The 27,188-nt window shown below is 35.8% G+C and overlaps 1 protein-coding gene across 5 annotated transcripts; it reads right to left on the bottom strand.

The window, feature by feature from the left end:
• Positions 1-588: 588 nt before the first annotated feature.
• Positions 589-22,609, bottom strand: LOC111807382 (uncharacterized). Of its 5 annotated transcripts, none has more exons than XM_023693090.2 (11): positions 22,347-22,609; positions 20,114-20,409; positions 18,129-18,651; positions 12,025-12,175; positions 11,754-11,864; positions 9,695-10,166; positions 8,199-8,426; positions 7,744-7,813; positions 6,706-6,884; positions 3,659-3,725; positions 589-913 (listed from the first exon to the last, which is right to left on the bottom strand). In XM_023693090.2, the coding sequence occupies exons 2-11, from the start codon at positions 20,249-20,251 to the stop codon at positions 765-767; spliced, it is 2,088 nt and encodes a 695-aa protein (XP_023548858.2). In that variant the 5' UTR covers positions 20,252-20,409; positions 22,347-22,609; the 3' UTR covers positions 589-764. The 5 variants fall into 5 exon arrangements, with proteins under 5 accessions (XP_023548858.2, XP_023548857.2, XP_023548856.2 ...); XM_023693089.2 differs by having other exon boundaries at positions 20,114-20,424; positions 22,407-22,609; XM_023693088.2 differs by having other exon boundaries at positions 22,407-22,609.
• Between the last annotated feature and the right edge of the window lie 4,579 nt (positions 22,610-27,188).

Raw genomic sequence — 27,188 nt, 5'->3', positions numbered from 1 at the left:
AAGAAGAAAGTTTTAGGAAACGAAAGAGAGATTTTGAAAGTGTTATACATGCAAGCCAGAGTAACAACAACGCTAAAGTGTTATACATGCAAGCCAAAGTAACAACAACGATTAAGTGTTATACATGCAAGCCAAAGTAACAACAACGATTAACAGCATATAACTATTGGTAGGGAGAAAGACTAAGCATATAACTATTGGTAGGGAGAAAGACTAAAGGCTAAAGGTAGGATGTGAACTCATAATGTGAGGAATGTGGCTCCCAACACTTAAATTATGACCATTCTTAAACAGCCATGTTTGAATGGAATTTGTGGGTGCATGGAGTTCTATTTTAAACCCAATGTGATCTTGAATCCAAACTAAGGAAGAAACAAGCTTAGCATTGGTCTTATGTTTCAAATCTGGTTTTCAGAATTAGAATTCCTAGAAGGAAAATGGCATCGAATAAGAACAAGACGAGAACAACAACACGAGCTCTAAACGGTTCTAATCAAACCTACCTTTCCAAAATTTGGCTACGAACTTGAAATATGTTTTTATACTTTCCAGAAATAGATCAAGCTAAAGAAATTGCTAGCAAAAATATGAACAGAACAGAAAACTAAAAACGAAATAGTAACGAGGCAAATCCTAAATTCGAAAAGCATCATGAACAATTGTGAACAGTTATCTTGATTGGTACTCCCACTAAAGAAACTACCTCAGACTGCACAATCTTGGAGAGCATACTAAAACATATCCTACATGAAAGGCTCCAAGAACTAAGGCTGACTTGCCGCCATCCTCCATAGTTGACCTAACATCTTCATCGCAGCTGATTCCCTCGCCTCACGAGGATTGTGACACACCTTGCCGTTGCTTGAATACTCAAAATCCATCCCTTTTAATATTACATTAGCTTGGAATCCACCTTCAAGACACGCAATACATTTTAGCACAACTATTCTACAATTGATGCTATCATAAACACAACACATTTTAGCACAACTATTCCATACTGTTATTAGAGACTGTTAAATGATTTCAAATTGTAAGTACACAAAATGTAAACGTTACATGCATGACATGTCTAACGTGCACAAAACAATTGATTTAAAACATTTCATAATTGATGCAGGAACTTGGGCATTCGTAAAAACAATTTCAAATAAAAGTAAAAACAATTTCAAATAAAAGCAAACATCAATGGAGAAAGTATAACAAAAAGTTCATGCCCTACTCTAACCTAAGGACTACAATTTAGACACAAATGCAATTATCCTAGCTTTGGTTCCATGGTTTTCACAGCGACAAACTTAGTGAGTAGTCCTTCTATTGGGGTTAGGAAATGCAAACACAAGCAATTATAGTGGGACCTAGGAAATGCAAACACAAGCAATTATAGTGGGACCTATCTTTGCATAAAAACATTGCATGGCTTTGAGCTTTGCTTTCCAATTCAAGTCGGACAGGGTTGGATGTGTAGTACTTCCTTACACAGCTCACGCACACGCACATAGACCCACTAGGTGAGCTCGTATACATACCCTTTAGGTTTGGCTCGTCGGGCTAGCGTACACTCACGCTGCCGGACGCCACGGAGGGAAAGGGCGCACATATAATATCATAGCGAACATAAATATCATAAGACACACATTCATACGAATCATAATGATGAAATATCCCAATGCACCTGCAATACAAAATGCATGAGATCCTCATAGCTTTAAAACCATGGTATGCTCTTATGATGCAAGTCATACCTCCATTTCATTTCACAAACCTAACTCTCATAAATAACATAAATAACATGTGGCTTAACAGTATCTCACAAGCCTACGGTGAACATGGTATTTTAGTATATGTAGCATAACATATGGAAGTTCATATCAATATCACGCAATCCCATAGCCTGCATAGCATAATCATCTCATGTCATCCCATGATATAAATTATGACATGACATAATAGTTTCCATAACATAACCATATATCATGGCATAACATATCAAAGCATACACATAGCATGACTCATGTCAAACCTTCATAACACACAAGTGCAAGGGTCACAGTTCACTCAACAGCAAAGTCACTTACAGGATTTGCCAAGCCGTATAGTTATAGCTTAAATATGTTCCTTGAAATTCAATTCCACTTCAATATAATAAGAGAAAGAATCGTTCTGCCCCGCTAACAAAGCTTCAAGCTCTTTCTCTTTTGAATTTCTTCTCATGCTGACTAAAGTATTTAACGACTCTGAATCCAACTCTGCATCATTCTCTTCTCTAGCCAGCCTTATGATGTCAATATACTCGAGCAATTCTCTCTCTGATGCCTTGTTCTTTTCAATCTCACCCATAATAGAACCATGCCTCATCCCACAAATCAGTCTTATTCAACTCCAAATTCATTATCAGCTTCTTTCACTCTAAATGCTTCTTGATTAGATGAATGGATTCGGCAATTGCGGCAGCACGGTAACACAGCCATGCTCGTCTAGGGCGTGTTTCCCGTGGGCGCATGTTCATGTCATGCTATGTTGAACCCTTTATTTAATTCCATGTTGTATTGTCTTACTATTGTATTTTTTGTTTGTACGACTACTCGGTGAAGTCATGTCTAGGCCTACCAAACCTAAATCACCTCAAAATGTACTATAGGAGGTGTGACTAGTTGTCAACTCCTCCCACCATTTGGCAAAATCACATCTAAGCCTAGCAAACTTAAGCCGTTGTGTTGCCTTTTGCTTATAGTTATATAACGTTGCTTTTAAATCTTCTCTCCTTCTTACTTTCATACTCGCTTTCAAAAATCTTTTTGCCCCCGTTTTCTAAAACCTTCTTTTCAAATGGGGCCAGAGGCTTGAGCATACGTTGCTCGGCCATAGGCTACGCGAATACAAATTGGCTCGACTCACTTGGTGTTGGGAGTGAGTGCCACACAATCACAAAAGTCCGTTGCCAAGAAAAGTGCGATTGTGACACACGAATCCTCCAATTGCTCTTGCCCTCCTCAAGAATTGTCCATCGATTTTCCAATAATTCCTTCGACAGTAAGTCCGTCGGCTATTGAGGGCTCAATTGAGACAGGTTCTTTGAGCAAAAAAAAAAAAAAAAAAAAAAAAAATGACGGAGCACCCTTCTATTTGGGATTTGAATCTGGAAAGATATGTCCAATATCAAGAAGCCCCAAGGCACCCAAAATGGCATCAACCACACAGCGAAGTGGAACATCCCCTATCAAAATGAGCCTCGCAACCTCTATCATGGAGAATACTAATTCTCCCAATAATCAAAGGATACCCCTTCTCCAACCTATGAAGGTCAAACTCATGTCCAACCTGAGATGGCAAGGCTTTAAACCGAGAACTGAGGTGGCAGCCTGATCACACTCGACGGCGGTGGCCGTCTCCACAAAGGGAGAAGCGGCAACATACCCATGGATGAATGGAAGCGAATAGGATGAAACACCATTGAAATTTTCTCATGGGGAAGGAGAGGGGAAAGAAGGAAAGAGAAATACTTCATATTTGTGGAATATTTCGAGATGCAACAGGGAGAATCCACCATATAAATCCAAATGATTTGCAATGCAGTTTATTTATTAAAAAAATAAAAAAAATAAAAAAAAAAAAGAAGAAGAATAACTTGCAGGCGAGAAAAAACATGTGATCTTACCATCTGATGACGAAACTCCATAGACTGGCAATATCCAATTATTCTTATGACATATATCGTCCAGTTCCTGCCAACCAACAGAGCATCATTACATTTACAGCTGCAAATGTTAGCAAATGTGGAAATAATGAAATAAAAATGTATAGCAGACTAACATCAAATTTACATCCCAACACTATTTGAAACAGTATCTGAAAGCTTATGCTACTTGCTTTTCAAAAGTTTTGAAGTTCAATGTTCCCTGTGCATTAGGCAAGTCCAAATTGATAACCGGTCCCAATAAGTTTGACGTACATGATATCGTTAACGCATTAGAGATATCAATACACTACACATTTTATTAGCCTAAGTTTGCCATACATAACAAATACCATCTTAGCAGCATCCTCAACCGCGTATCTAATCAATGGTATTACAAGTTACAAGTTTTTGTGATCCATTTGTTACTCAGGACAATGCAACTTGAATTAATACGTGTCTCTTGTCCTAGAAAGGAAACTCTCTCTTAACGAAATGAAAATCCACTGAATCCACATGGATTTTACAGTTTAAATTAAAGAACCCAGAAGACAAGGATCTGTTCAACCAATTTCAAAAGTTAGCATTTGAATTACAGGCAAGAGAGCAAGTTGAAATCTACCGTTATTGTTGAAGTCTAAATTAGACTGCTGTTTATTTATTTTCAGAGACTTTCCTGTCCTCTTTATAAGGGAGAACTAACTAAATCTAAATCACTAGATAATCTAAATAATCCAAATACAAATGTAAAGAGATAGTAGGTAACTAAATCTAAATAAATCCAACGGTCAACTATTTCCCTTATTTTATGAATTACACATAAATTTTGACACCCCCTTGTCAAGCTGAGTAATAGATATCATTCCTTCGACACCTTCTCAAGCTGAGTAATAAATATCATTCGTTCTTAGCTTGGACTGGTTAGGTTAATGTGCAATATTGATTGCACGAGTTCGATGACACGACTTCAACATCAAGACATGACTTCAACGGTAGCAATGAAGGCTCCAAATACATTTGTCAACTAGCTAAAGCTCTGAATAAATTTGTCAATGACACCTGATAAATTTGGTCGAGGGAAAAGATCGGTAGCTATGAGAGCTCTGAATAAATTAGGTCAAGTGGAAGACCGGTAGCTATGAAGGCTCCGAATAAAACTGAAAACTCTCAATATCCAAAACTAAAAATCTCAATATCCAAAACTAAACTCTTTAACTCTGTTGGTCCAAGAGTTGCAAGTGCAGATAGGTTGCCATAGATTGTAATATCATGAGCAGCCAAAAGATTTACCAAATGAGTTGTCCTCCGGAATCGTAATTAAAAAAACATCTCTTCTTTGGCCAGTATAATTGCAGCAGAATACAAAATAGGGGGCATTGTAAATTTCTTTAACTTCAGGTGTTTGATCTCCACTACCTGAAGGGTCCAGACGGCCTTCTCCAATCCACCGGTGTGTAAGTAACTGCTTCGTTAACACTACATTTTCAAAAAATGCAGCAAAATATAAAAAACACTTATGGCCATACAAATTTGGCAACTCGAGCTCATTCTTCCTCGCCATTTCACTTCCCGACAATCAAATGGATGGTGCTTCCAGCCAAGGACAACTTTTTGTACAAAGGAATCCGGAACTTCAACGTCTTCATATCCTTATTTAACACATCAAGAAAATTCCCTTCGATGTTCTGATCTAATACGATGCTCTCATACCATGTTGAGAGTCTAAATTAGCTTGCTGTTTTTTCTTTTTTATTTTCAGAGAATTACATGTCCTTTTACAAGGGGAGGGAGAGACTAACTAAATCTAAATCACTAAATAATCTAAATACTCTATTAAATTTAAATAAATCCCTAAAATACTACGCAACAGTAAATCTAAATAATAATCGCTAACCCTTATTTTATGGAATTACACAAATATCCTTCGACAATTATTGTTTATACAAGAAAGTATATTTTAAGGAAAGTAGGTATGAACACTAATATTATTACTATTCACAAAGAAAGAGGTGAACCAAGCACCTTACAAAACTTGAGGGCCAGCTTCCCTCCCTATACAAACTTCACAAGATTCATCTTCTCCCTCACACTTACATCACTCCCCTATAAATACGAGGGCAATTCATCCTATTAAACTTCCAAAGGATGTTTCACTTTTTACCCCTCCTCCAGTACACTCTTACTATTGGAGGCCTAACATCACCCATAGAAAGATAAAATTTGTATTTATAACTAAGCTCATAGACTAAGTTCTCAATTTTTCTTCTTTGAGGACCACATTCCATCCATGATAAAGATTTTTTTTTTTTTTTAAGTGAAGACATAGTAGGTGTCCTTTCCCAGTTCTAAAAGATATTGAGAGGAAAATCTACAGAAAGAGAAAAGTTGGAAATCTCTTTCGTATGAGAGGGACCATAAAGAAGTTTAAAACATAAATATAAACATGTAGACAAAACTAGGATCTCGAAAAATAGGTGTGCTGACCAGTAGCATAAAGAATATTGAGGCAGCATTTTCCTTGCATAGATTAGTCATATGTATAAAGTAGACAAAAATAGGAACTCAAAAATTCACACCCTCCCCACCCCAAAAAAAAAAAAAATGAAGGAAGAAAAAACTTTCCAGTTGTCTATACAAGTCCTACTTTCAACTTTTAATGATAAGTTCTTATGTGTATCTCAAATTTTTAAAAAGTGACATCATAATCTCGATGTTTTAAGTCCACATATTTCCAACTCGTATACTAAGCCATAATAAAGCTATTTAACATCACTATTCTTCCAAATCAGTTGTTCGAAATAATGTCTTCTGTGTTATTTGTGATGTATAATTTTAGCATGGCAATTCTTTTGAAGAGTTCCTTTCAAGGCCCTCTGATCTCTTTTACTTAAATCTATTGTAAGGAATGATGAGATCCTATTGTTTTTAAAAATATAACTTGGGCAGCATTAAGATAAATATACGAATACAACCACAATACCCTCAAATATAAAAATTTTGAATATTATTATCGTCAATGGTTAACCCACCTGACATGGATTCCGTATGCAGAGAATTTCTTCTGACAATCTCTTCCTTGTGACAAGTTGAGATGAGCAGTTTTCTTCAGAGTATTGATAAGGTTTATCTTCAGCTGCGCTTCTTAGACATACATCATTACAACATTCAATCACAGAATCCAGCTTTACAACAAAATCATCTTCATCACCTTTAGCAACCAAAATGTGAATGTAATTCAGACATTCTCTTTGGTTAGTTATGATGACATAGATTAACTTGATCTGATGAAAAAATATCAAAATAAAATCTAAAAATAATTATGGAATCAAATAAGCAAAACTAGGGAATAAAGTAAAAACTCAAGTTCAAATTTAAAGCATCTCCTTAACGTTATAAAGCATCTCCAATGGTGTTAGCTACTTGTACATTGGTGCTAATTAATTTTTTTTTTTAAAAAAACAGTAACATGAGTACTTAGCACCCCACATTTTTTTTTTTTTTTTTATATAACAGCACTATCAAATATTCTTCTTTTATCTAAAATACTAGGATGCACCACTAACAATTTCAAACTTCTTTCAATGCATATTTTAATTCAATAATGAGTTTCTAATATTACCTGTTCTAATATAACACAATTCATCAGTTTACATATAAAATTGAAAATCTAGCTCCAGTATAAACATCAAATGATTAAAGCAATGACAAATACAAAATACAAAATCCTAGAATATGCATTTTACTTCCATTTGAAGCTCAGGATCTACAAAATCCTTAGACTACCAATTATAACGACATTTAGAGTCATAGGCTCAAGCCAATACTGAAAAATCATTTATATAGCATGCACCACAGGCTTATAAGACCATAAATCATAGACAGCTGGGGTAAGAGTTCATCAAGTAAAAATGAAGCAAAAAAGAGGACCGAGGACTGCTAGTACTTGAAGAAGGAAATCATCTAAATTTCTAGAGGCTTTCATACATGAAGCATATCGAATAGAATAAACTGTAGAAACAAAACAAGAACAGGAGGAACAAAAAAAGAAAAAAGAAAATAGAACATACCCCTTAATATTGTCTGCATATTTTTATCACACTGAGCTATCTCATCTTCAATTATGCGCTGTTGATGAGACTGCAGACAATGATTGGATTACACTGTCAGAAATAACGATTATGTAAGATGATTCAAAAGGGCTCAATTTATGACAAACCCTTGGTCAGAGAGAAAGGGCCAGCTGAATACCACTGTAAGGTGAGACATACAAAAAGAAACCAGAGCAAGCTTAATTAATTTCCTACCCATCTCATCAACAAAGGTGCAGGAGACGTGAGATTTAAATCACTTCGCCCATTTCTATTTTACAATTATGGTGGAAGTGGAAGCTCTCAGCTATTTATTATATATTACGCGTTCTCATTTTTTTGCATCACGCTATCTTTAAAAGTTTCTGGTTCAAAATAAATTCATGAGACAAGGATAAGCCCAAAACTTCACAATATAAGATGTGTGTTTGTACCAGTTTATCCCTCTTTCTAATTAGAGCTTTAATGGCAGCTTGTGACAATGCTGTTTCTTTCGAAATAATTGCCTGCATCTTGGAAAGATGCTTTGTGTTCGATTGACAGGTGATGAGAGCATGATCATCATTCCTATTTTGATCTGAAATATTGTCAGAGAGATTGCCAGAAGCAACCTTTTCACCACTGCCTTCAGCAATACACGGATTTGTTGCTAGTATTCCATCCTGGAAAGTAAATTATTCTATCAGCTGAATTATAAATATAATAAAATAAGGCAAAAATTAATTCATTAAAAGCTACAGATTGTACTATCTGAAAAATCTGAGTTATTATGACAATTATTAATTTACAACATTAATAACTAGCATTCTGTCAAGTACAGATCGAATTTTCCTTGGATTAACAAGCTCATCATACCGATAATTAATTTTGAAGTAAAGATGTGAATTTTCCTTGGATTAACAAGCTCATCATACCGATAATTAATTTTGAAGTAAAGATGTGGCACGCAAAAAATTGAATTCAATAACTCCTTGGTTCCATGTTAAAAGAATACTGAATCCGAAAACTTACATAATAGTTGGAATTAATTGGTTTTCATTTATAATAGATTTGTCAATGAACTTAAATGAATAATAATAAGGATCCTGTGTCGAGAGTTCTAGTTCCCAACTCTTTTGCGCTAGATTGCACTATTACGTCTTCACCATCCTTCATTTCAATGCATTTACAATGGTTTAATTTTTCCACTAGTTCTATAACAGAGTTTTTCTGTTTAATTATATCAAAGTTTATGCAGTTGAAGATAGAGGTTACTTGGTTATCTTGTAATTTACTGGGACGTATAAAGAGTATCTGGTCATGTCCTATGCTTACAGGGGTTATCTTGTACTCTAGATGTTTTCTTTTTCCAGTTTCCTTCAAGAATTTTCAAAGTTGTGTACCTATATTAATTGAGAAGCAATGAATCATTTTTTAAGGACTAACAATTCTTTAAAAACTTCAATTTTTTTAATTATTTACCTTGCTACACTTGACATAATTCTTTACATTATCAAAAAAGGTCAGGGATTTAAATGTGCAAATTCTTCAATTAATCCATTAAAAAAATGATACCTAAAGCCAAATAGTATCTCTTGTGGTGTCAAAAACATAGAGTAACCACGTTGACCCCTCCTCAAGACTGTCCCTTGGACCATAGGTCCCAACAGAGAATCTGATCTTGAGTGAATAAAGCATGCAAAAACTGCTCCAAAAATTATCATGTCCAGATCCTTCAAGGGATGAACCCACAATAATTCTTAAAATATAGACATGCTTTAAGCCAAACTTTAGAGGAGAGAATAAAATCTGAGTCAATGTCAGTCAATGTCCCCATAAGCATCAGGAGTCCTAATGTTTGATAAAAATTCAGGCAAAATATGTAACTTAAAATCCTAAAGATAAATAGAAAATCAAGACTAAGTATATGAAGAGAAGCACAACATCTTACCTCGACTTTGATACCACTCTCTGAAGCCTTCGATTCATTCACCGTACATGGGATAGTTGCTTCATAGTGATTGTAAACTTGCCTACCAGTCACCGAACATGGGATAGTTGCTTCATAGTGATTGTAAACTGGACTACCATGTATTTTCTTTACATATGACATGATAACTTGGGTGGGAGTCGGTACACCCTTTCTCTTCTCCATTGGATTGGAGGGAACCAAGTCATCCACACTAGGACTCTGGGGCCTGCAGATCGCATCATGCAAACTACTCATACAGTTCGTTTTATCGGGCAATCTCTCCAATCCTGCATCATAAATGCTAGTGCCTTTATTCATATTGTTTGTAGTAGCATCGTCTTGATTGTTTTGAGTTCCAAGCTTCCTGGTTACATCTTTTCTCTTAGGCTTGTTCAGGTTTTCATCAATCTTTTCTCCACCTACGACTCCCAAATTATCTGTTAAAGTTTCCCTACGTGAAAGAGATGATAGAGAAATTAGAATGTAATCACTTCTCCGTATTGAGACAGAAATGAATAACAATGCTTCCCATTATGAGGCAAAAAAGAACTTCCATTGCTCTAAAATATGTAATTACTCCCTAATATAGAACTTCGAGATAATAAGAAAACGCTACATACAAAGGAGCGCATTCTCCACACCTGCAAACTACTAAAACGGGAGATTTAGGATAAATGACTTTTAAGCAACGGCTGGAAATCAAAGATATGCAGCCAAGATCTCAAATTTACAGGTCAATTTTCTACACTACCCATCCTCAAGCAAGATAGACTGTAAGGAAAGACGGATTTTAGTTGGAGAAGTTTGCAAGAACCACTTAGAACAAAGTCTCCCTCCATTTTTCACTCGCTTCTGATAATAAAAGCTAAGCTCCTCGTCCAGAAAAAATAAATTTTCATTAATTAATTATATAAATTTAATTTAATTATTCAAAAAAAAAAAATACGAAGAAGAAGAAGAAAATGCACTTCCACCCTTTCCTTAAAAGAATTTCTTCCCCTTAACCAACTTAGGAAAGACTTTTTCCAAAACCCAACTGCATGGACAAGCTTCGCCTGAGAAGCATAGACATGACATGACATTACGACACACCAATTTTCTAAAACATAGGATATGGACACGTTAGGGACACGTTCATAAATATATTAAAAGATCAAACCCAAAATACTTAAGTTTTTTTACTAAATAATAAAAATAATTATTTTTTTTTTTTTTAAATGTGAAGGAAGATTTAATTGGTCCTTGAATTTAGCTTAAAATTTACAAGAACATAAAACCCAATAAGCTATATGAGCCCATTTAAACCCAGTAAAGAAACATGCTACAAAGTGTCCATTAAAAGCCCACAAATTAACATTTATAAAAAAGTTTGTAATGAAAAAAAAAACAAAAAAATAAACACTAACTCTAGAAAACTCCTTCCCCTCCCCCAATTCTCACTCCCCACCTTCGTTCAATCTCTATCTCCACCTCTGGGAGACTTCTCTACCAACCACTTCTGCTAATGTCTGATGTTTTTGTAATTATGTAATGAGACTCTTTTGGCAAAACTGTTGTAGCGTTTCCACAAGGAGCCTAATACTCTCTGGTGGAGGATCCTCTATTCTCTCAATTTGTTAAGTGTTCTATTGGACGAGTCGAACACCTATTTTAGGAGGATTTTTGAGTGGGGAAAAACCTCATGCGCCTTGTTTCCTCATCTGTATCATTTTTTTAGATAAGAGGATATATATCAGTAGCTTTTTCTTGCCATCTTCTGATAATTCTTCCTTTCTTAGATCTCCTCAACCCCTTACTGAACGAGAGGCTTATGGGGTTGGCAGTCTTCTTTCTACTATGTTCCAACTAATATCCAATAATAGTTAAACCTCACATTACTGGCAACTAGCAAGAGCCAAGAGGCTGGACACAGCGGCACCAGGAAGCAGAAATAAACAAGGTCACAATGATCAAGAATCAGGCTTTAAGTATCAAGTTATGCAGGCCGACATATAAATACCAACATCAAAAATAATATCCATAGCAATGAAAAGTATACCTGTGAAACCAGGTTAGCACCATCTTCACATAAGGAAGAATGTGGTAGTACTCAACTTTTGAAGTAACGCTCCATCTCCTACCATTTTTTTTAAACAACGAATCCTGCAAACTAATACCATGGAAAAGAGAAAAATCAAGAGCAAAAAAGGGTATCTATGCATTTGAGGACTGACCTTCATCCATGCTCATTTCACATGAGCTCCTGGAACATGCATTCAAACCAAGACACAGAATTGAAGGGGGCAGGCGTGAAAGGAAAACAATGAAACCTGTCAACGGCATCTTTTATGGGAACTTGAATTACATCTTCAGTTGCTGATCGAGTGCACTGCATCATATAAAAGTAGACTGCTGATTTTTCTTTACTTAGAGAGTAGGCAACGTGACTTTCTAAAATTTTGAGATCGTGTTGATTAATGCCTGTTTTGCATGAAAATAAACAGGATTAGCAACTCTCTGTAAGTACCAAGATAAGAGACATATCCATAATATAGGACCCCAAGGGTGAATAGCAACAAAAAGGAGACTCCATGAATTTTGCTTCCACGCCATTGCTGCATCAGGCTACACCAAGTCCAATAATATGTTCAATGGGGACTTTAGATTAATTGAATTTTATTTTTAAAAATATTGGTACTGAATGAACAACTTTATTGAACTAGCATCTGCGTTTAAGAACTAAGTTTAAACATTTCTTTAATAAGAAACAAATTTCATTGATGCATGAAATTTACAAAAGAAAATTAATCTTCAGAGGTGAAAGATTTAAAATTCATTCAAGGTAATTGAAATTTTTACAAGAGCTTCTTCAAGGAAAAAAAAGATTTCTTCTCTGAAGGGGAAGACTATCCTGAAATCCCGTGCATTTTCTTTCTTTTCAACATACATGGATCTATCAAGGAAAAGTCACATGGGAATTTCTGCAGGGAGGGGTTGAGGAGGGAGGTGGGTCACATTTAGTGAATTGCAGTATGTTGTGGCAACCTAACAAGGGAGTGGTTTGAGGATAGGAAATCATTCAGTGAATTGGAGTGTGGTGTTGAAACCTAATAAGGAGGTAGTTTGAGGATAGGAAAGTTGGGCAACAAAAGCTTTGCCTCATAATGGACATGACAGGTCCCTTCAAAACCTTACACTTTATGGCATTCGGAAATTGTGAGCAAATACAGGTGTCATCCCAACAGCTAGGTTTCCAATTTAGCTTCTATAGGCGCTTTTAGAAACTTGTGGAAGGAAATCCCCTTCTGCCTTCCAAGCTTCCTTTCGTTCTTCCATCTATTGTGGGAGATGATACAAGCGTTTGATTCTAGGAGTATCTTTGGCTTCTTATGCCCCCTATTGCTTTTCAGTGTCGAATCCTTTATACGGGTCCCCAAAACTTCTTGACCTCAATTCAGGAGGAGAAACCACTTGATGACTTCACATTCGGCAGGCTATCCATGACCAGGAGATGGAGAAGTAGCTTCTGAGCCTTTACTATTTTGTATAGGAAATACTTTCACTGATTAAATGAAATGATACAAAAGGTAAGCTCCATCCAAAGTGATTACAAAAGACTTCAACAATTGGATATGAAAGAATTCAAACTATAGTTGCTATAAGGATGAACATTTTTACACCAATAAAAAGCCATATGGGGGGACGAGTCAAGGACTTCTTGGGGAGATCTTTCTTTGTCTTGGGAAATCCTGGAGTTTCTTTCATTCCTTATCATCCGTTTAACGGACCTTACGATGCTCTCTTGTCTTTACTTCAATCGGTTGCTCTCTCTCCTGATTGTAGAGCCTGATGATTGGGGTCTCTCAAACTGTCGGGATCCTTCTTCTAAATTTCCCTATTTTATTACTTAGCTTCTTCTCCAACCCCTTCCTCATCACATTAGAAGAATAATCAAATCTCAATATTGATCCTCTAAGTGGATGATATTATTCTTATAGGTAATGATGAAACAAGTATAATTGAACCCAACAAAAAGTTTGTTAGAGAAATCGTACACATCTTCTCCTTGTTTCTCAAGCCTATAGTGAGTTACAAATAGAGTTCGAAAAGGTCAAGTCTTTGATGATTCCATCGTACATGATTGAGTTGCGAAGACTTCTAGATAAGTATCTCATATCTAAACTAAATTCTTTCCGGTTAAAGAATCTCTTTCTAGTTGCCTTGGAACAATTAGGAGATTCTCTAGAAGAAATATGGGTACTCCTTTTGGTGGCAACAAGTTATTGGGATGGCGGTCCTGCTTACGGGATCAAATCAATATGTTCGAAGAAGAAGGATCGGAATATCAATCTCATCAATCTCACAAGTATCGTACCAAATCCCATCAATTGAATCACTTTTTTGAGAAATACGAGACATCTAAGTCATACAAGTAAAGAGATATATCCATTGATAAGAAAAAAATGTGAACATTGATTGGATTGATAATAAAATAGAATCCTAGTCTCAAACTGTGATTAGATTAATGATAAAGAAAGATAATTCTTGGTTCAGTTCTCCACCTTAACAACAACAACAACAACAACAACAAAAAAAAAAAAAAAAAAAAAGATCAAATTCTATTGAGTCTGACGCATAGTGATCATTTATCAAATAATGACTCTGTTTATCAAATGATTGAACAATCGGGAATAATTTACTTACGATACTTAGTTGACATTATTCAGATCAAGGATTTGAGAACATTAAAATATTTCTTAGAAATGGAATTTGCAACATCAAAAAAGGGTATCTTTGTAATCAAATAAAATATGTCTTTGACTTACTTGAAGAAACTGGACTACTTGAACGTAAGGTTGCAGAAAGCCCCCATTAAACTCAATCTAAAATTACAAGTTGCAAAAGCAGAAGAAATAAAGGACAAGGAGCGATACCAAAAACTTGTTGAAGGGTTAGTGTATCTATCCCATACCCATCCTGATATTACACATGTTGTATGCATGGACCAATTCATTTTGAAGTTGAAATTTTGACTTACAGAAACTCATGGGAAAGGTATCTTATTCAAAAAGCACCCTCTTATACTAATGCAGATTGGGTAAAAAGTACTACTGATAGAAGATCTACCTCAGGTTATCGTTCTATTGTTGGAAGGAACTTAATTATGTGGCGGAGAAGAAAAACAAAATGTGGTAGTTAGAAGCAGTACTGAAGCATACAAGAGCTTTAGCACGTGGAATTTGTGGGGGTATACGGACAAAAAAAGGTCCTTGGAGAATTGAAGTTCCTTCAAAAGACGCCTATACGGATTTGTTGTGACAATAAAGTTATCATTTTGATAGCTCATAATCCAGTTTACATGATAGAACAAAAATGTTAAGGTGGATAAGCATTTTATTAAAAAGAAGATTGATGCAGAAGTAATATGTATCCCTTACCTTCCAACGTCACAGCAAATTGTTGATGTATCAATTAAAGGATTCCCAAAGAAGTAATGTGACAAAGTAATTGGCAAGCTAACTATGGAAAGTATCTTTAAACCAACCTGAAGGGAAGTCTTGGAATTCTACTATTTAAGTGTAAACATTAGTGGTCAATATTTAGTCTTAATTGCATTATTCTTTCCATGTATGTAATAGGTCTCTCTTCTACACAAGAAGACCTAAGTTGCACAGTTTTAACATATAGCAATATAATTTGTACCCTCCCAAAATCTAGAGATACGAAAAGGATGTAATGAAAAGAGCCTAATGCTTAATTGATGCAAACTCCAAGGAGGGAATAAAAGCAATAAGAAATAGTAAGACTCAAATAAAGAAATCTACAAAGGGTATATACGAGCATTCCAATTAAGAGTCATATCCTGAAGATAAATTAACAAAATATTTGGAAAGAGAACACCATGATGAAGCTTTGAGATGAGCTGACTCAAAATGATCTAACCAAAGGAAATGCTTAATGTGAAACAGCCTTTGGTTTCTTTCAAACATAATTTTGACAAGGAAAAAAGAAAGGCTTTACTGCATTACCTCACAAAAGCATAGATTTCGGAGCCAATTTTGGGCTAATGAGAAATGTTCGGAAGCAACTTAAACCAACATAACTGCAAATAGGAACAACCAAAGAAAATATGCAGAAGACAATCCACATCCAAGAAACAAAAAGGACAAATTGAGGGTGATAAATCGTGTGAAGGGAGGTTTCTCTGTAAAATATTTGAAGATTTAAGTTCCATTAATCATAATCCCTTCGGAAGTACTTTTTAAGATATTTAATTTGAGTTTCTTCATAGTTCTTGCATCTTTTTTTAATTCTCACTAGATCTGCCATTCTTGTACTCTTTAGTTTCTTTAGTTTACCCAAGTTTTCTCTTATTTACCCCCTCAACCGAATTGGTCAATTAGTTAGGAAGCCTTGGGTTAGTTTTGATTTGTTTGCTGACTTGTGACCTATAATTGGTCAGCTTCCAGTTTGTATCATTACCTTGAATTGAATACAATTCTGAATTTCCCTTAGTTCTACATCAACAAGACTACACCTCTTCAATCATAAACCAGCATGACAGCATACATGCCATTTGCTTCAAGAGCCTCCTGATATTGTCCCAAATCATGCCTGCAAACAAGTATCCCCACATCCCCATAGAACGTTCCATATCCATTAGGCAATCTTATCAACTTTGCATCAATAAGGCCTCAAAAGAAAAGAAAACAATGTCTGAATAAGGCCAATGGGGGGTAATGAGCATGACAAGCATGTTGTATGTCTTTATACATTTATATGCATGGTTTAGGGTTTGGATAGCCCGTTATTGCCCAGTTATGAGTTGGACTATCGCCATGTGTCATAGAGTGCTAGTTGTGGTATCCATAGACTATGAGTTCCAGTTTCATGTATTTTGGTCCTAGTAGCTAGTCATGAGTTCCATAGTTTCCTTGGGTTAACCAGGTACCTTGTAGGGACGGATAGGGTGCATCCCCTATTCGTATTTTGGTCCTAGTACCTAGTCATGAGTTCCATAGTTTCCTTGGGTTAACCAGGTACCTTGTAGGGACGAATAGGGCGCAACCCCTATTCTTGAACTAACCAACAGGGGTTAGGGTCTACTTGTTACACATGACTTAGTTGTCACCCATAAATGCTTTCAGGACTCATAGAGGGTATACTACTGAAGTGCTATCAATGGTGCCTAGTGGAGAGAGTCATGGCCTTTTTACTATTCCAACCTCTGAGTGGCATAGTGACAAATAATTTTACTGTACTAACCTGAAAAGGCAACGTAACAGGTAGTTACTATTCCTAAGATGAGTAGTTTAATTGTTCTAACCTAATGAGGGTGAGCAAGTAATTTACTGTTCTAGCCTGGAAATGCAAAGTGACAGGTAGTTTACTGATCTTAGGAACAAGTAGATGTTGGCCGACACCACTAGGGAGAATCCACTGATTAGAGATCAATAGGTAGATATGTATGGAGTACAGTCACCAATTAGAGCAAAAAGGGCTCCTCCAGACTTACGAACATTACCCTAGGGCCTTTCCATGGGCCCAACGACTTGAAGCACACTTTGTGCAAGATTGACGAAGGACCTAGACATACGTGAAACCTAGAGCCAAGAGAAAACAGAAAACTCCAAGGTTGTGAACCTGAGAGGGATTGAATACTCCTTAAAAGAGGTATGCTAAGGGTTAGTTACACAATGCCTATACAGTTTGGTATGGACGTTAAGCCACAGTTTCGTTATCGCAAGGGACAATTAAAGTTTGGTATGGACGTTAAGCCACAGTTTAGCTATCGCAAGGGACGATTATGAGCACATAGCCTAAGTTTCCATGTATAGGATGAAGTTCAACAAGAGCCTACAAGTAGGTTGCTTACTGGGTATTTTTATACTCATCCCATGTTATTCTTTTTTTTTTTCTTTTTAGGTGGAGTGTAGATCATTGTTGATGGCGGGAGCGTGCAGAGTCGTGCAATTGCAGGGGGTGCTCTTTAGATCGAGTCATCTTCCTTCTTGTCATATTATTATTATTTTAAATGCTACTTCCCAAAACTTATGCATTTTTTGTAAGCCGTTTTGATTTAACTCCGCAAATATTACCTTTACACTACTTTATGTTGGTTTTGAATGCATATTTAAATTTTAATGCCGCCCTCTTTACCCTTGAGTGTACGTGGCGACATGTGATTCGAGTTACAATTCACTTCCTAATACTTAACCATACATGATCCTTAATTGAGGAAGAAAATATATATGAAACAATCATCTCTGCAATAAGTCATTAGAATTCTAAAACATATCTTTGAATCTAACACGAACAAAGGGGGACATCTCATTCAATATAAAAAGGTAGGAAATAAAAGCAGTTCTCCTTGGTATACTTAACAAGATATAGCCATTGAACTATCGATGAGTTAACAAAGTAGAATACATACCAGTTGCTTCCTTGACTGCTGAATATGCAAGCTGCTGAGTCTTAGTTCCAACAACAACTAGCCCCTCTTTTGAAGGTTTCTTAATCACTCTTTTCTTTTTGTTTACATGTTTTTCCTCTTCCACGCTCTTTGGTTGGCATTCAGAGGTATCTAAATTTTGTTCAATGACAGACCAAACTCCTTGAGTGATGGAACTAAACAGCAAATGGCAATGCTCCTTCTTGGAGTCGATCAAAAAAACGGCAACCTTGGAAAGGGGCCAGCCCTCTATATTTTCATCTTTTGATGTATATAGACAAGTGGCTAAACCACATGCATCCATAATTGCTTTTTCTGCTGGAGAAAGCTGCTTCTCGGGATTTTCCAATTCAATATCATCAGAGCTTTGCATGAGTTTCATGTGAGACAACAAAGCTGGTTTAACGACCACAGCTAATTTGCAAAATGCCTCAAAACTCAAAAATTCAAGATGTGGGTGTTGTTTCCTGTGGTAGTAGTTGTATAACAAAACAACGGCATGCATCTAATAGTAGATTCAAAGGAAAAACACTAAGTTAGATAACATTATTTTTTAACAATAACGATTTTAAATATAGACGACACTTTTATTCTCTCTTAACAATTTTTTTCTTATGGGAAGGAGTAGTGAGAAATAAGCTGCCACATATAGTTAAAACTAACCTACTTTAAACCTATTCCGTGTTGATCATATGAACAGTACTAGTCAATTTCGGCTGCTATTAAATATAGGAAAATACAAAGTTTATCAGCAAGAAGAATGGTGGTAAACTAAAACGTGTAAATGAGAAAAATCAAATAAATCATAGACTAGCAAAAGCAGCAGAAGTGCCGTGAATTACTTTTTATTTGCAGTTGTTTCAAATATTGGAAAATATGTTAATCAATTTGCTCACATAAATTTAATGAATGGACATTCCTTGTAATTTCTATTGTTATGGAGTATAGCTGAATCCTGGATACATAGCCCCCAAATATCCCTCCTCTCACTATGTGCCTTCTTTCAGTTATCATGTCTGTGTGAATGTGCGTGTGCATTTGTGTGTGTGTAAGATAGTGAGAGAGAGTTCTTTGTGTTGGATGATGGAAGTCTCACATCGACTAATTTAGGGAATGATCATGGGTTTATAAGTGAGGAATACTAACTCCATTGGTGTGAGGCCTTTTGGGGAAGCCCAAAGCAAAGCCATGAGAGCTTATGCTCAAAGTGGACAATATCATACCATTGTAGAGAGTCGTGTTCGTCTAACATGGTATCAGAGCCATGCCCTAAACTTAGTCGTGCCAATAGATTGGTAAATCCTCAAATCCTCAAATATCGAACAAAGAACTCCTAAAGAAAAGGAGCCAAGCCCCTCCTCGAAGGCAGTCAAAAATGACTAAGATTCCAAAGGAGTCGAGCCTCAATTAAGGGGAGGCGCACTTTGTTCGAGGGGAGGTGTTGGATGATGAAGTCCCACATCGACTAATTTAGGGAATGATCATGGGTTTATAAGTGAGGAATACTAACTCCATTGGTGTGAGGCCTTTTGGGAAAGCCCAAAGCAAAGCCATGAGAGCTTATGCTCAAAGTGGACAATATCATACCATTGTGGAGAGTCGTGTTCGTCTAACACTTTGGACAAGTATATATTTACTGACATAGGTAGTTTTATGCTTGACGCTGGTACACTCAAAAGATTAGAAAAAATTAAAGCATTCGGTTAGTCAATGAAGAGAGCACTGTAGAAATTAAATTTTTTTAAGCACAAGTAATAGTATTATCATAATCTTTTGGTACTTTCAAAAGATGATGGATATTAAAGCACAGACGGCTGCTTGTACAACTTTTATGTTTCCAGTAAATCAACTCCAATCACCCAGTCCGAAACCAAAATAAATTATTAACCTAATTATAATTGTTCGAATATTTCAAGAATGAAAGTGAATTAAAATATTAAACACACGAAAGTCAATTTCAGAAGTACCTGTTTTGCAACTGATTGCAGTAGAGCTAGTGGTGGATTTTCTATCGAAGATGACTTTGAAGGAAGCATAGGTTCAACTAAATAATCCAATAATGCAAGTATGGCATCCTCGGTTGGGCATACACCTGTTGCACTCATGGTAAGGGTGTTTTTTTTACCACTACTGCTTTTTCAGTTTCTTATATATGATATCCTCTTCCCAAAATCAGGAGCAAGACCTTTCCATCAACGGAGGAAAATAACAAAGGATTCAAACTTCCTTCTTGGAATGAAAATTGGGGAGCCCACGAAAAGAACTGCCAGATGAACAGCTGAATTAACACGTCAGAAACTCTTTTCCATCCAATAAACAATAATTGTCCATTTTCATAGCCACAAGACAAAGAAAAATTAAGATTTGCCAACAAGAAAATAACAATCAATTTTTCAGTTCTTTATGATCCTTGTCAGAATAGACAGACTGCTGGCACAGAGTAAAAAAATCAATTCATGTGTATACTTTAGCAGCTTGATTACCAGTAATCATACAGTATAACTAACTCTTCATGAAGAAATTACTCAAATCAGGTTCACGTTGATGTTGTACCAAGTGTGTGGAAGTGAAAGTGAAGAAACCCTTCTAGTTGTTCCATTTTGACTACTGTTGCTTCAAATGGTTGACAACATATCGTAGTTTTTCCTTTTTATTCTTTGAGAATATGTCATGGTAAAGTAACGTGTTCAAATCTTCATCAGCCATATATTTCTTACTTCTAGTTTCTTGTGTTTAATTTTCTTTATTTCTTTTCATTTTTTACTTATATATGTACTTTTTTATTCGATAACTATAAGTTGTTTCTTTACTTTGTAATCTTTAAATCAAAAAATAAAAATAAAAATAAAACACTCGCTGATTCAATTTCAACAACAAAACAAGAAAAATATTCCTTTTCTTATATATGTAGGAAACATGTGGGTATTAATCAAAAGAGGATGTACAAAATGAGGAGATAAAAAATACCTGAAAACCCAAGGGAATTACAGAAAAGACTCGTAAATCTACAAAAAGAAAAACACAACAGGACAACTCATTGTAGAGGGAGCACCAAGTAGAGGAACAAAATTTAACCAAATTCCCTTAAACACTGCCAGGAATAATACATGCTTGATAGAAAACAGAGAATTATCCTTTTATTTTTGTAGCATTAAAATGTGACTAACCGAAAAACAAAATATATATATATATATATAAACAAGAAGAATAAGATAAAAGACAAATTCATAAACAAAAAGGCACAACTTTTCATTAATGCTTGAAAAATGCTAAGGGAGTAGAGCAAGTCAAAGTCTACCGAGTTTAGACTGAGAAAAAGAAGCAACGCATAAATGAAAATCTAGAAAAGAAATACAAGGAAAAACATAGCTGAAAGTTGTTAAAAATCATTGCAGGAAAGCCCACCAGATGAATTTAGGCAAAGAACAGCATCTGGAAGCTTCAATTAGCTGAATTTGTCTTTAACAATATAGAAAACAAGAGACTTACAATTTCTACTTCTTTTATGCACAATTTTGGAGACATTGCTAAGACTAAGGACTAGAGAATATGAAGTTCCGGGTCTCCTCAAAGTCATCCAACAAAAGATACGAAAGTATTAAAGAGCGCCAATGTTTCAAAAACAGAAGCCAGAAAATATTAACATTGTCAAAGAGACCCAAAACATTCTAAGAGATTTCCAATACTGTGTGTTTAAAATTCACAAAGTTGTCCATCAGATTAGTAGAACGACCTGTGCCTCAATCACACCTTAAAAAAAAAGTCACAAAACTGCTTACCTCTATAAAGTTCCAATTCCATAACGATTCTACCTTCAATAAACTAACGCTCACATAATCTATTCACTTCCCCAACAAACTAGTAACACGTTGAACGGAAAATTTTACCTGATCCTAATGCATGTTACACAGAAGAAACAGAAGAAAAAATTTCGATGTCCAAAAGCAAAAAATGCCTCAAAATAGGGTGAGTTCAGGAAGAAAAACCATCGCCGTATCCTACTTCCTCATAAATTCAAATAAACACAAGGCCGAATGAACCATGACTCAACCACACTCGGAGAAACTCCAATTCAAGAAAGACCTTAACCACAAATTAACTACACATTGAGCGACAAACTTTTATCTGATCCTCGTGCATGTTATACCAAAACAAAGAGAAGAAACAGCCCAAAAAACGGCCGAGTTCCAGTAGACGAACCTTCACCACATCGAACCTCAGGAAAAGTTCAAGTAAAAAGGCGGAAGAAGTTCGCATTACCTCGAATGGAAGCTGAAGCGCGAAGATTAGGGTTCGGAGAGGAGGGGGAGTAGTTGAGAGGATGGGCGATCAGCCATGAAAGTTTTAATGCGAAGTTCGAGAGTACAGGTATCAGTCTGCAAGTGTCCGGAAGGCGGAGGAGGTGACTGCGCTCTGTGCGAGTGGACTGAACACTGCATGTCAACTGCTTGTGATTCCGTCAATAAATTACGTCGTCTGATATATGAGTTTAAAAAATGTGCTTGTGATGTATAAATTTTACCGTAGTTAGTTTATGTGTGTATAAATTTTACCGTAGTTAGTTTATGTGTGTAAATTTTACCGTGCACTAGAAAATTTTATTATTTTATTCTATTGTATTATTATGTACATTATTCTTCCATTTTCTTGTGTTCTCGTAACATAATTCAAAAATACTCAAAATCTCGCATACATGTTCAACAATTTATAGTAATGCTCAAGTATACTTAGTTATTTTGAAGTATATGTATATGTTTGTTACTCTTTATTGACGATGAAGCAAAGAGATGACGTTATAGCTCAAAAAACGGAAATTCTCAAACAAAAAATAAATTATGTGGAAACAACTGTCCCGGGGCCGAGGTCTAATTTGTTTGTTTGTTTGTTTGTTTCACTTTAGTCAAAATTTGGAAAACTATCACAAAACATCATTATGATTCATACAAAAAGGGATTAGGAAGACTTACCGTGATATTAAAATATCATCACTAGCTCAATAGGGTCTAGCCCAAGAATTGTATGAACATTTTTTTAAAAAATGATTCAGGTATTTTAGAATAAACATATATATATATTTAAGAAAAAGATTTAGATAATTTAGAAATAGATTATTTAACCTCTACTATATATACCTCTCCACCTTATTTAGGTTTTCATCCCAAAAAGAAATCTCAAGCACAGAGGGTAGTTTCTACAAAATGTCTTGTAATCTCATCCCACAAAAAGTTGGATTCAATAATTAGGGATTAGGGCGAGGTTGGTGTAGGTTGTCTGATCTCTTGGAATTCTTAGTATACTATGTGGTTGCAGTTTTGTCTGATCTTCCACATTAGAAACAATTTCTTGAGATTATTAGTGAGTGGGTTTCTTTGTGTCGCGAGTAGTCCATGACTCTGCAAGCTTTGTGTCGAAAGGAGTTTGTTTGGTATTATTGAGGTATAACCAACACGATGGGCGATTTCCTAATCGTTGGAAGAATCAAGAAACTCAACAACTACTACTACAACGCGTGGACAGCATGCATGATGTCCTAATTACAAGAACATGACCTTTGGGAGGTTGTTGGGGGAATGAAGCTACACCATCTGAGGAGGATTCTAATGAAGCCTTGCACAAATAGAGAATCAAAGTAGACAAAATAATGTTTGCCTTGAATACCATAATTGAAGAAGATATATTAGAGCACATTTAAGATGACAAGACAGCAAAAGAAGCATGGGACACATTCATGATATTGTTCTCAGAGAAGAACGATACAAGACTACAACTTCTGGAGAATGAGTTGTTATCAATTTCACGTGACATGACAATTGCTCAGTACTTCCACAAGGTCAAGTCGATCTGCCGAGAGATTACTAAACTAGACCCAAAGTCTGCCATTGGAGAAGCTTGAATGAAAAGGATCATTATCCATGGATTGCGACTAGAATATAGAAACTTTGTTATTGTTTTACAAGGATGACCTATTCAACCATCACTTATTGAGTTTGAAAATTTGTTAGCTAGTCAAGAAGTCATGGCAAAACAAATGGGAGGAATCACATTACCTGGTGAAGAAGGAGCACTCTACACAAGTGAAAGTCAGAGTACCAATAAATCATCTACCAAACATGGATACAAAAATGGTGACAGAAGAAGAAGTTACCAAGGAACTACACAACCAGGGAGAGCTCAGAGGAAAAACAACAAGAGCTCTGAAGGGAAGAGATTTGAAGATATTTGTTATAGTGAAGAATGGTCGCATATCCAAAGATTGTTGGTCTAAGAAAGAATCTGTTGAAAGAGATGTGGCATCCTCCAACATGGATATGGATGAGGAATGGGATACAACGACAATATGTGTCATAGAAGAAGACAAGATAGCGTTCATGGTAATGATGGGAGAGCATGTTGACTGCAAGGATGACTGGATCATTGATTCAGGATGCTCAAATCACATGACTGACAATCAAAGTAGCGCAATAGAAGCAAGGTGGCCATCAGAGAAGGAAGTATTATCAGACTTGAACAACATTGAAGAAATTTTACCACAACAAAACGAGATAGCAAACTATACACATTTGCTTAAATGTTGATGTGCCTAAAGATCCAAGTGACAATTATGTTGGTGAGCAAGAAGTGACTTGACCAAGCGAACTTAGTGAAAAAAATGACACCTCAACAACTTAGACGGTCAGAAAGAATCCAAAAGCCAAATTCAAAGTATGTCAATACAGCTATTATAGAAGACGAAATTAAGAAGCATCACAAAACTCAACTTGACAGCAAGCAATGGGGGAAGAAATTATAACCTTGGAGAAAAATCAAACTTTAGAACTAGTGTCAAGACCAATAGACAGCAAACTCATCTCTTGCAAGTGGGTCTACGAAATAATGTGTCTCTCGAATGAATCAATCGAAAGATGCAAGACTTAACCTGTAGCTCGAGGGTTCCCTCAATAATATGGACTAGTCTATGATAAAACGTTTAGTCCAGTGGCGAAGATCACTATCAACATGTTTCTCCGGCACTTCTAGTAAATAAAGATTGAAAATTATGGTTGATGGATACGAAGAATGTTTTATTGCATGGAGAGTTCGACTAGGATATCTATTAAAATACCATCACTAGCATAGTAGGGTCAAGCCCAATATTTATATGAGCCCATTCTCTATGTATTTTTTGAAAATGATCCTGATATTTTAGGAATAAAGATATAGATATTTTATGAAAAGAAGGAGGGTATTTTAAGAATAAATGGTTAGCTATTTTAGGTATAAATTGTTTAGCCTCCACTATAAATACCTCCCCAACCTACCAACGTTTTCATCCTAAGAAATCTAAAGCAAAGAGTGCAGTAGTTTCTACAGAGTGTCTTGTAATCTCTTCTCGATTGGTCTTTACAAAGAGTGTGAGTGTTTCCTACAAAGATTTGTGTTTAACCATCTGGTATCAGAGCGAGGTTAGTATTGGTGTTTATAAAGAATGTGAGTGTTTCCTACAAAGATTTGTGTTTAACAATCTGGTATCATAGCGAGGTTAGTGTAGGTTGTATGATCTCTTGAAATTATTAGTATGTTATGTGGTTGCAGCTCTGTCTGATCTTCCACATCAAAAACGATTTCTTGAGATTATTAGTAAGTGAGTTTCTTTGTGTCGTGAGTAGTCTATGATTATGCAAGTTTTGTCGAAAGAGTTTGTTGGTATTACTGAGGTATAGCCAACACGATGAGTGATTTCCAAATCGTTAGAGGAATTAAGAAACTCAACAGCAACAATTATAACACATGGGCAACATGCATGATGTCCTCGTTAGAAGAACATGGCCTTTGGGAGATCGTTGGCAGGAATGAAACTACGCCGCTAGAGGAGGATTCTAACAGCGCCTTGCGCAAATGGAGAGTCAAAGTAGACAAAGCAATGTTTGCCTTGAAAACCACAATAAAAAAAAAGAGATGTTATAGCACATTTGGGATGACAAGACACCAAAAGAAGCATGTGACACGTTCATGATGATCTTCTCAAAGAAGAACGATACGTGGCTACAACTTCTGGAGAACAAGCTGTTATCAATTTCACAACATGACATGACGATTGCTCAATATTTCCACAAAGTCAAGTCGATCTGTCGGGAGATTACTGAACTAGACCCGAAGTCTGCCAATGGAGAATATCGAATGAAGAGAATCATTATCCATGGTTTGCGACCATGATATAAAAGCTTCGTTATTGTTGTACAAGGATTGTCCGCTAAACCAACACTTTTAGAATTTGAAAATTTGTTAGCTAGTCAAGAAGCCATGACTAAACAAATTAGAGAAATCATATTACGAGGTGAAGAAGAAGCACTCTACACAAGTGAAAGTTAGAGCAACAATAAATCGTCTACCAAACGTGGATACAAAATAGTGACAAAAGGAAGAAGTCATCAAGAAACTGCACAACTAGAGAGAGCTCATAAGAACGACAACAATAGCTCTTAAGGAAAGAGATTTGGAGGTATTTGTTACAATTACGGGAAAAATAGCTAACATGTTCAGGGATCGTTGGTCCAAAAAAAAATTGTGTTGAAAACAACGTGGCAACAACAAAAACGAAGATGGAAAATGAATGGTATGTAGAGACAATATGTGTCATAAAAGAAGACAAACTAGCGCTCATGACAATGATGGAAGAACATATCGATTACGAGGATGATTGAATCATTGATTCAAGATACTTAAACCACATGACTGACGATTAGAGTGATGCAATGAAAGCAGGGTGGCCCTCAGAGAATGAAGTATTAACATACTTGAACAATATTGAAGAAATTATAACACAGAAAACGGAAGAGCAAACTGCACACATTTTCTAAAGTATTAATGTGTCTGAAGATTCAAGTGACAGTGGTGTTGGTGAGAAAGAAGTGATTCAACTAAGGTAGACTTTTTCATATTTATTTATATGGTTGAAGGAAAAGTAAAAGATAGTATCTTTGTATTTGTTGTTTGAAAGAGAAATAAAAGGTATATACATTTTTTTATTTTTATTTATTTATTTAAGTAAATATTAATAAAAAT

The sequence above is a fragment of the Cucurbita pepo genome, chromosome 12, assembly GCF_057944985.1.
Source record: "Cucurbita pepo subsp. pepo isolate OVF chromosome 12, ASM5794498v1, whole genome shotgun sequence".
Classification (NCBI taxonomy): domain Eukaryota; kingdom Viridiplantae; phylum Streptophyta; class Magnoliopsida; order Cucurbitales; family Cucurbitaceae; genus Cucurbita; species Cucurbita pepo.
The sequence above is the reverse complement of the archived record's forward strand: the minus strand, read 5'-3'. Positions and strand labels throughout refer to the sequence as shown.

Excerpts from the sequence above, each read along its gene's own strand:
- LOC111807382 (XM_023693090.2), bottom strand. The coding sequence starts at position 20,251 with ATGAGTGCAACAGGTGTATGCCCAACCGAGGATGCCATACTTGCATTA. Across the intron at positions 7,814-8,198 it reads TTAGAAAGAGGGATAAACTG|TCTCATCAACAGCGCATAAT; the intron begins GTACAAACACAC and ends CATTGTCTGCAG. Across the intron at positions 3,726-6,705 it reads GCATACGGAATCCATGTCAG|GAACTGGACGATATATGTCA; the intron begins GTGGGTTAACCA and ends GTTGGTTGGCAG.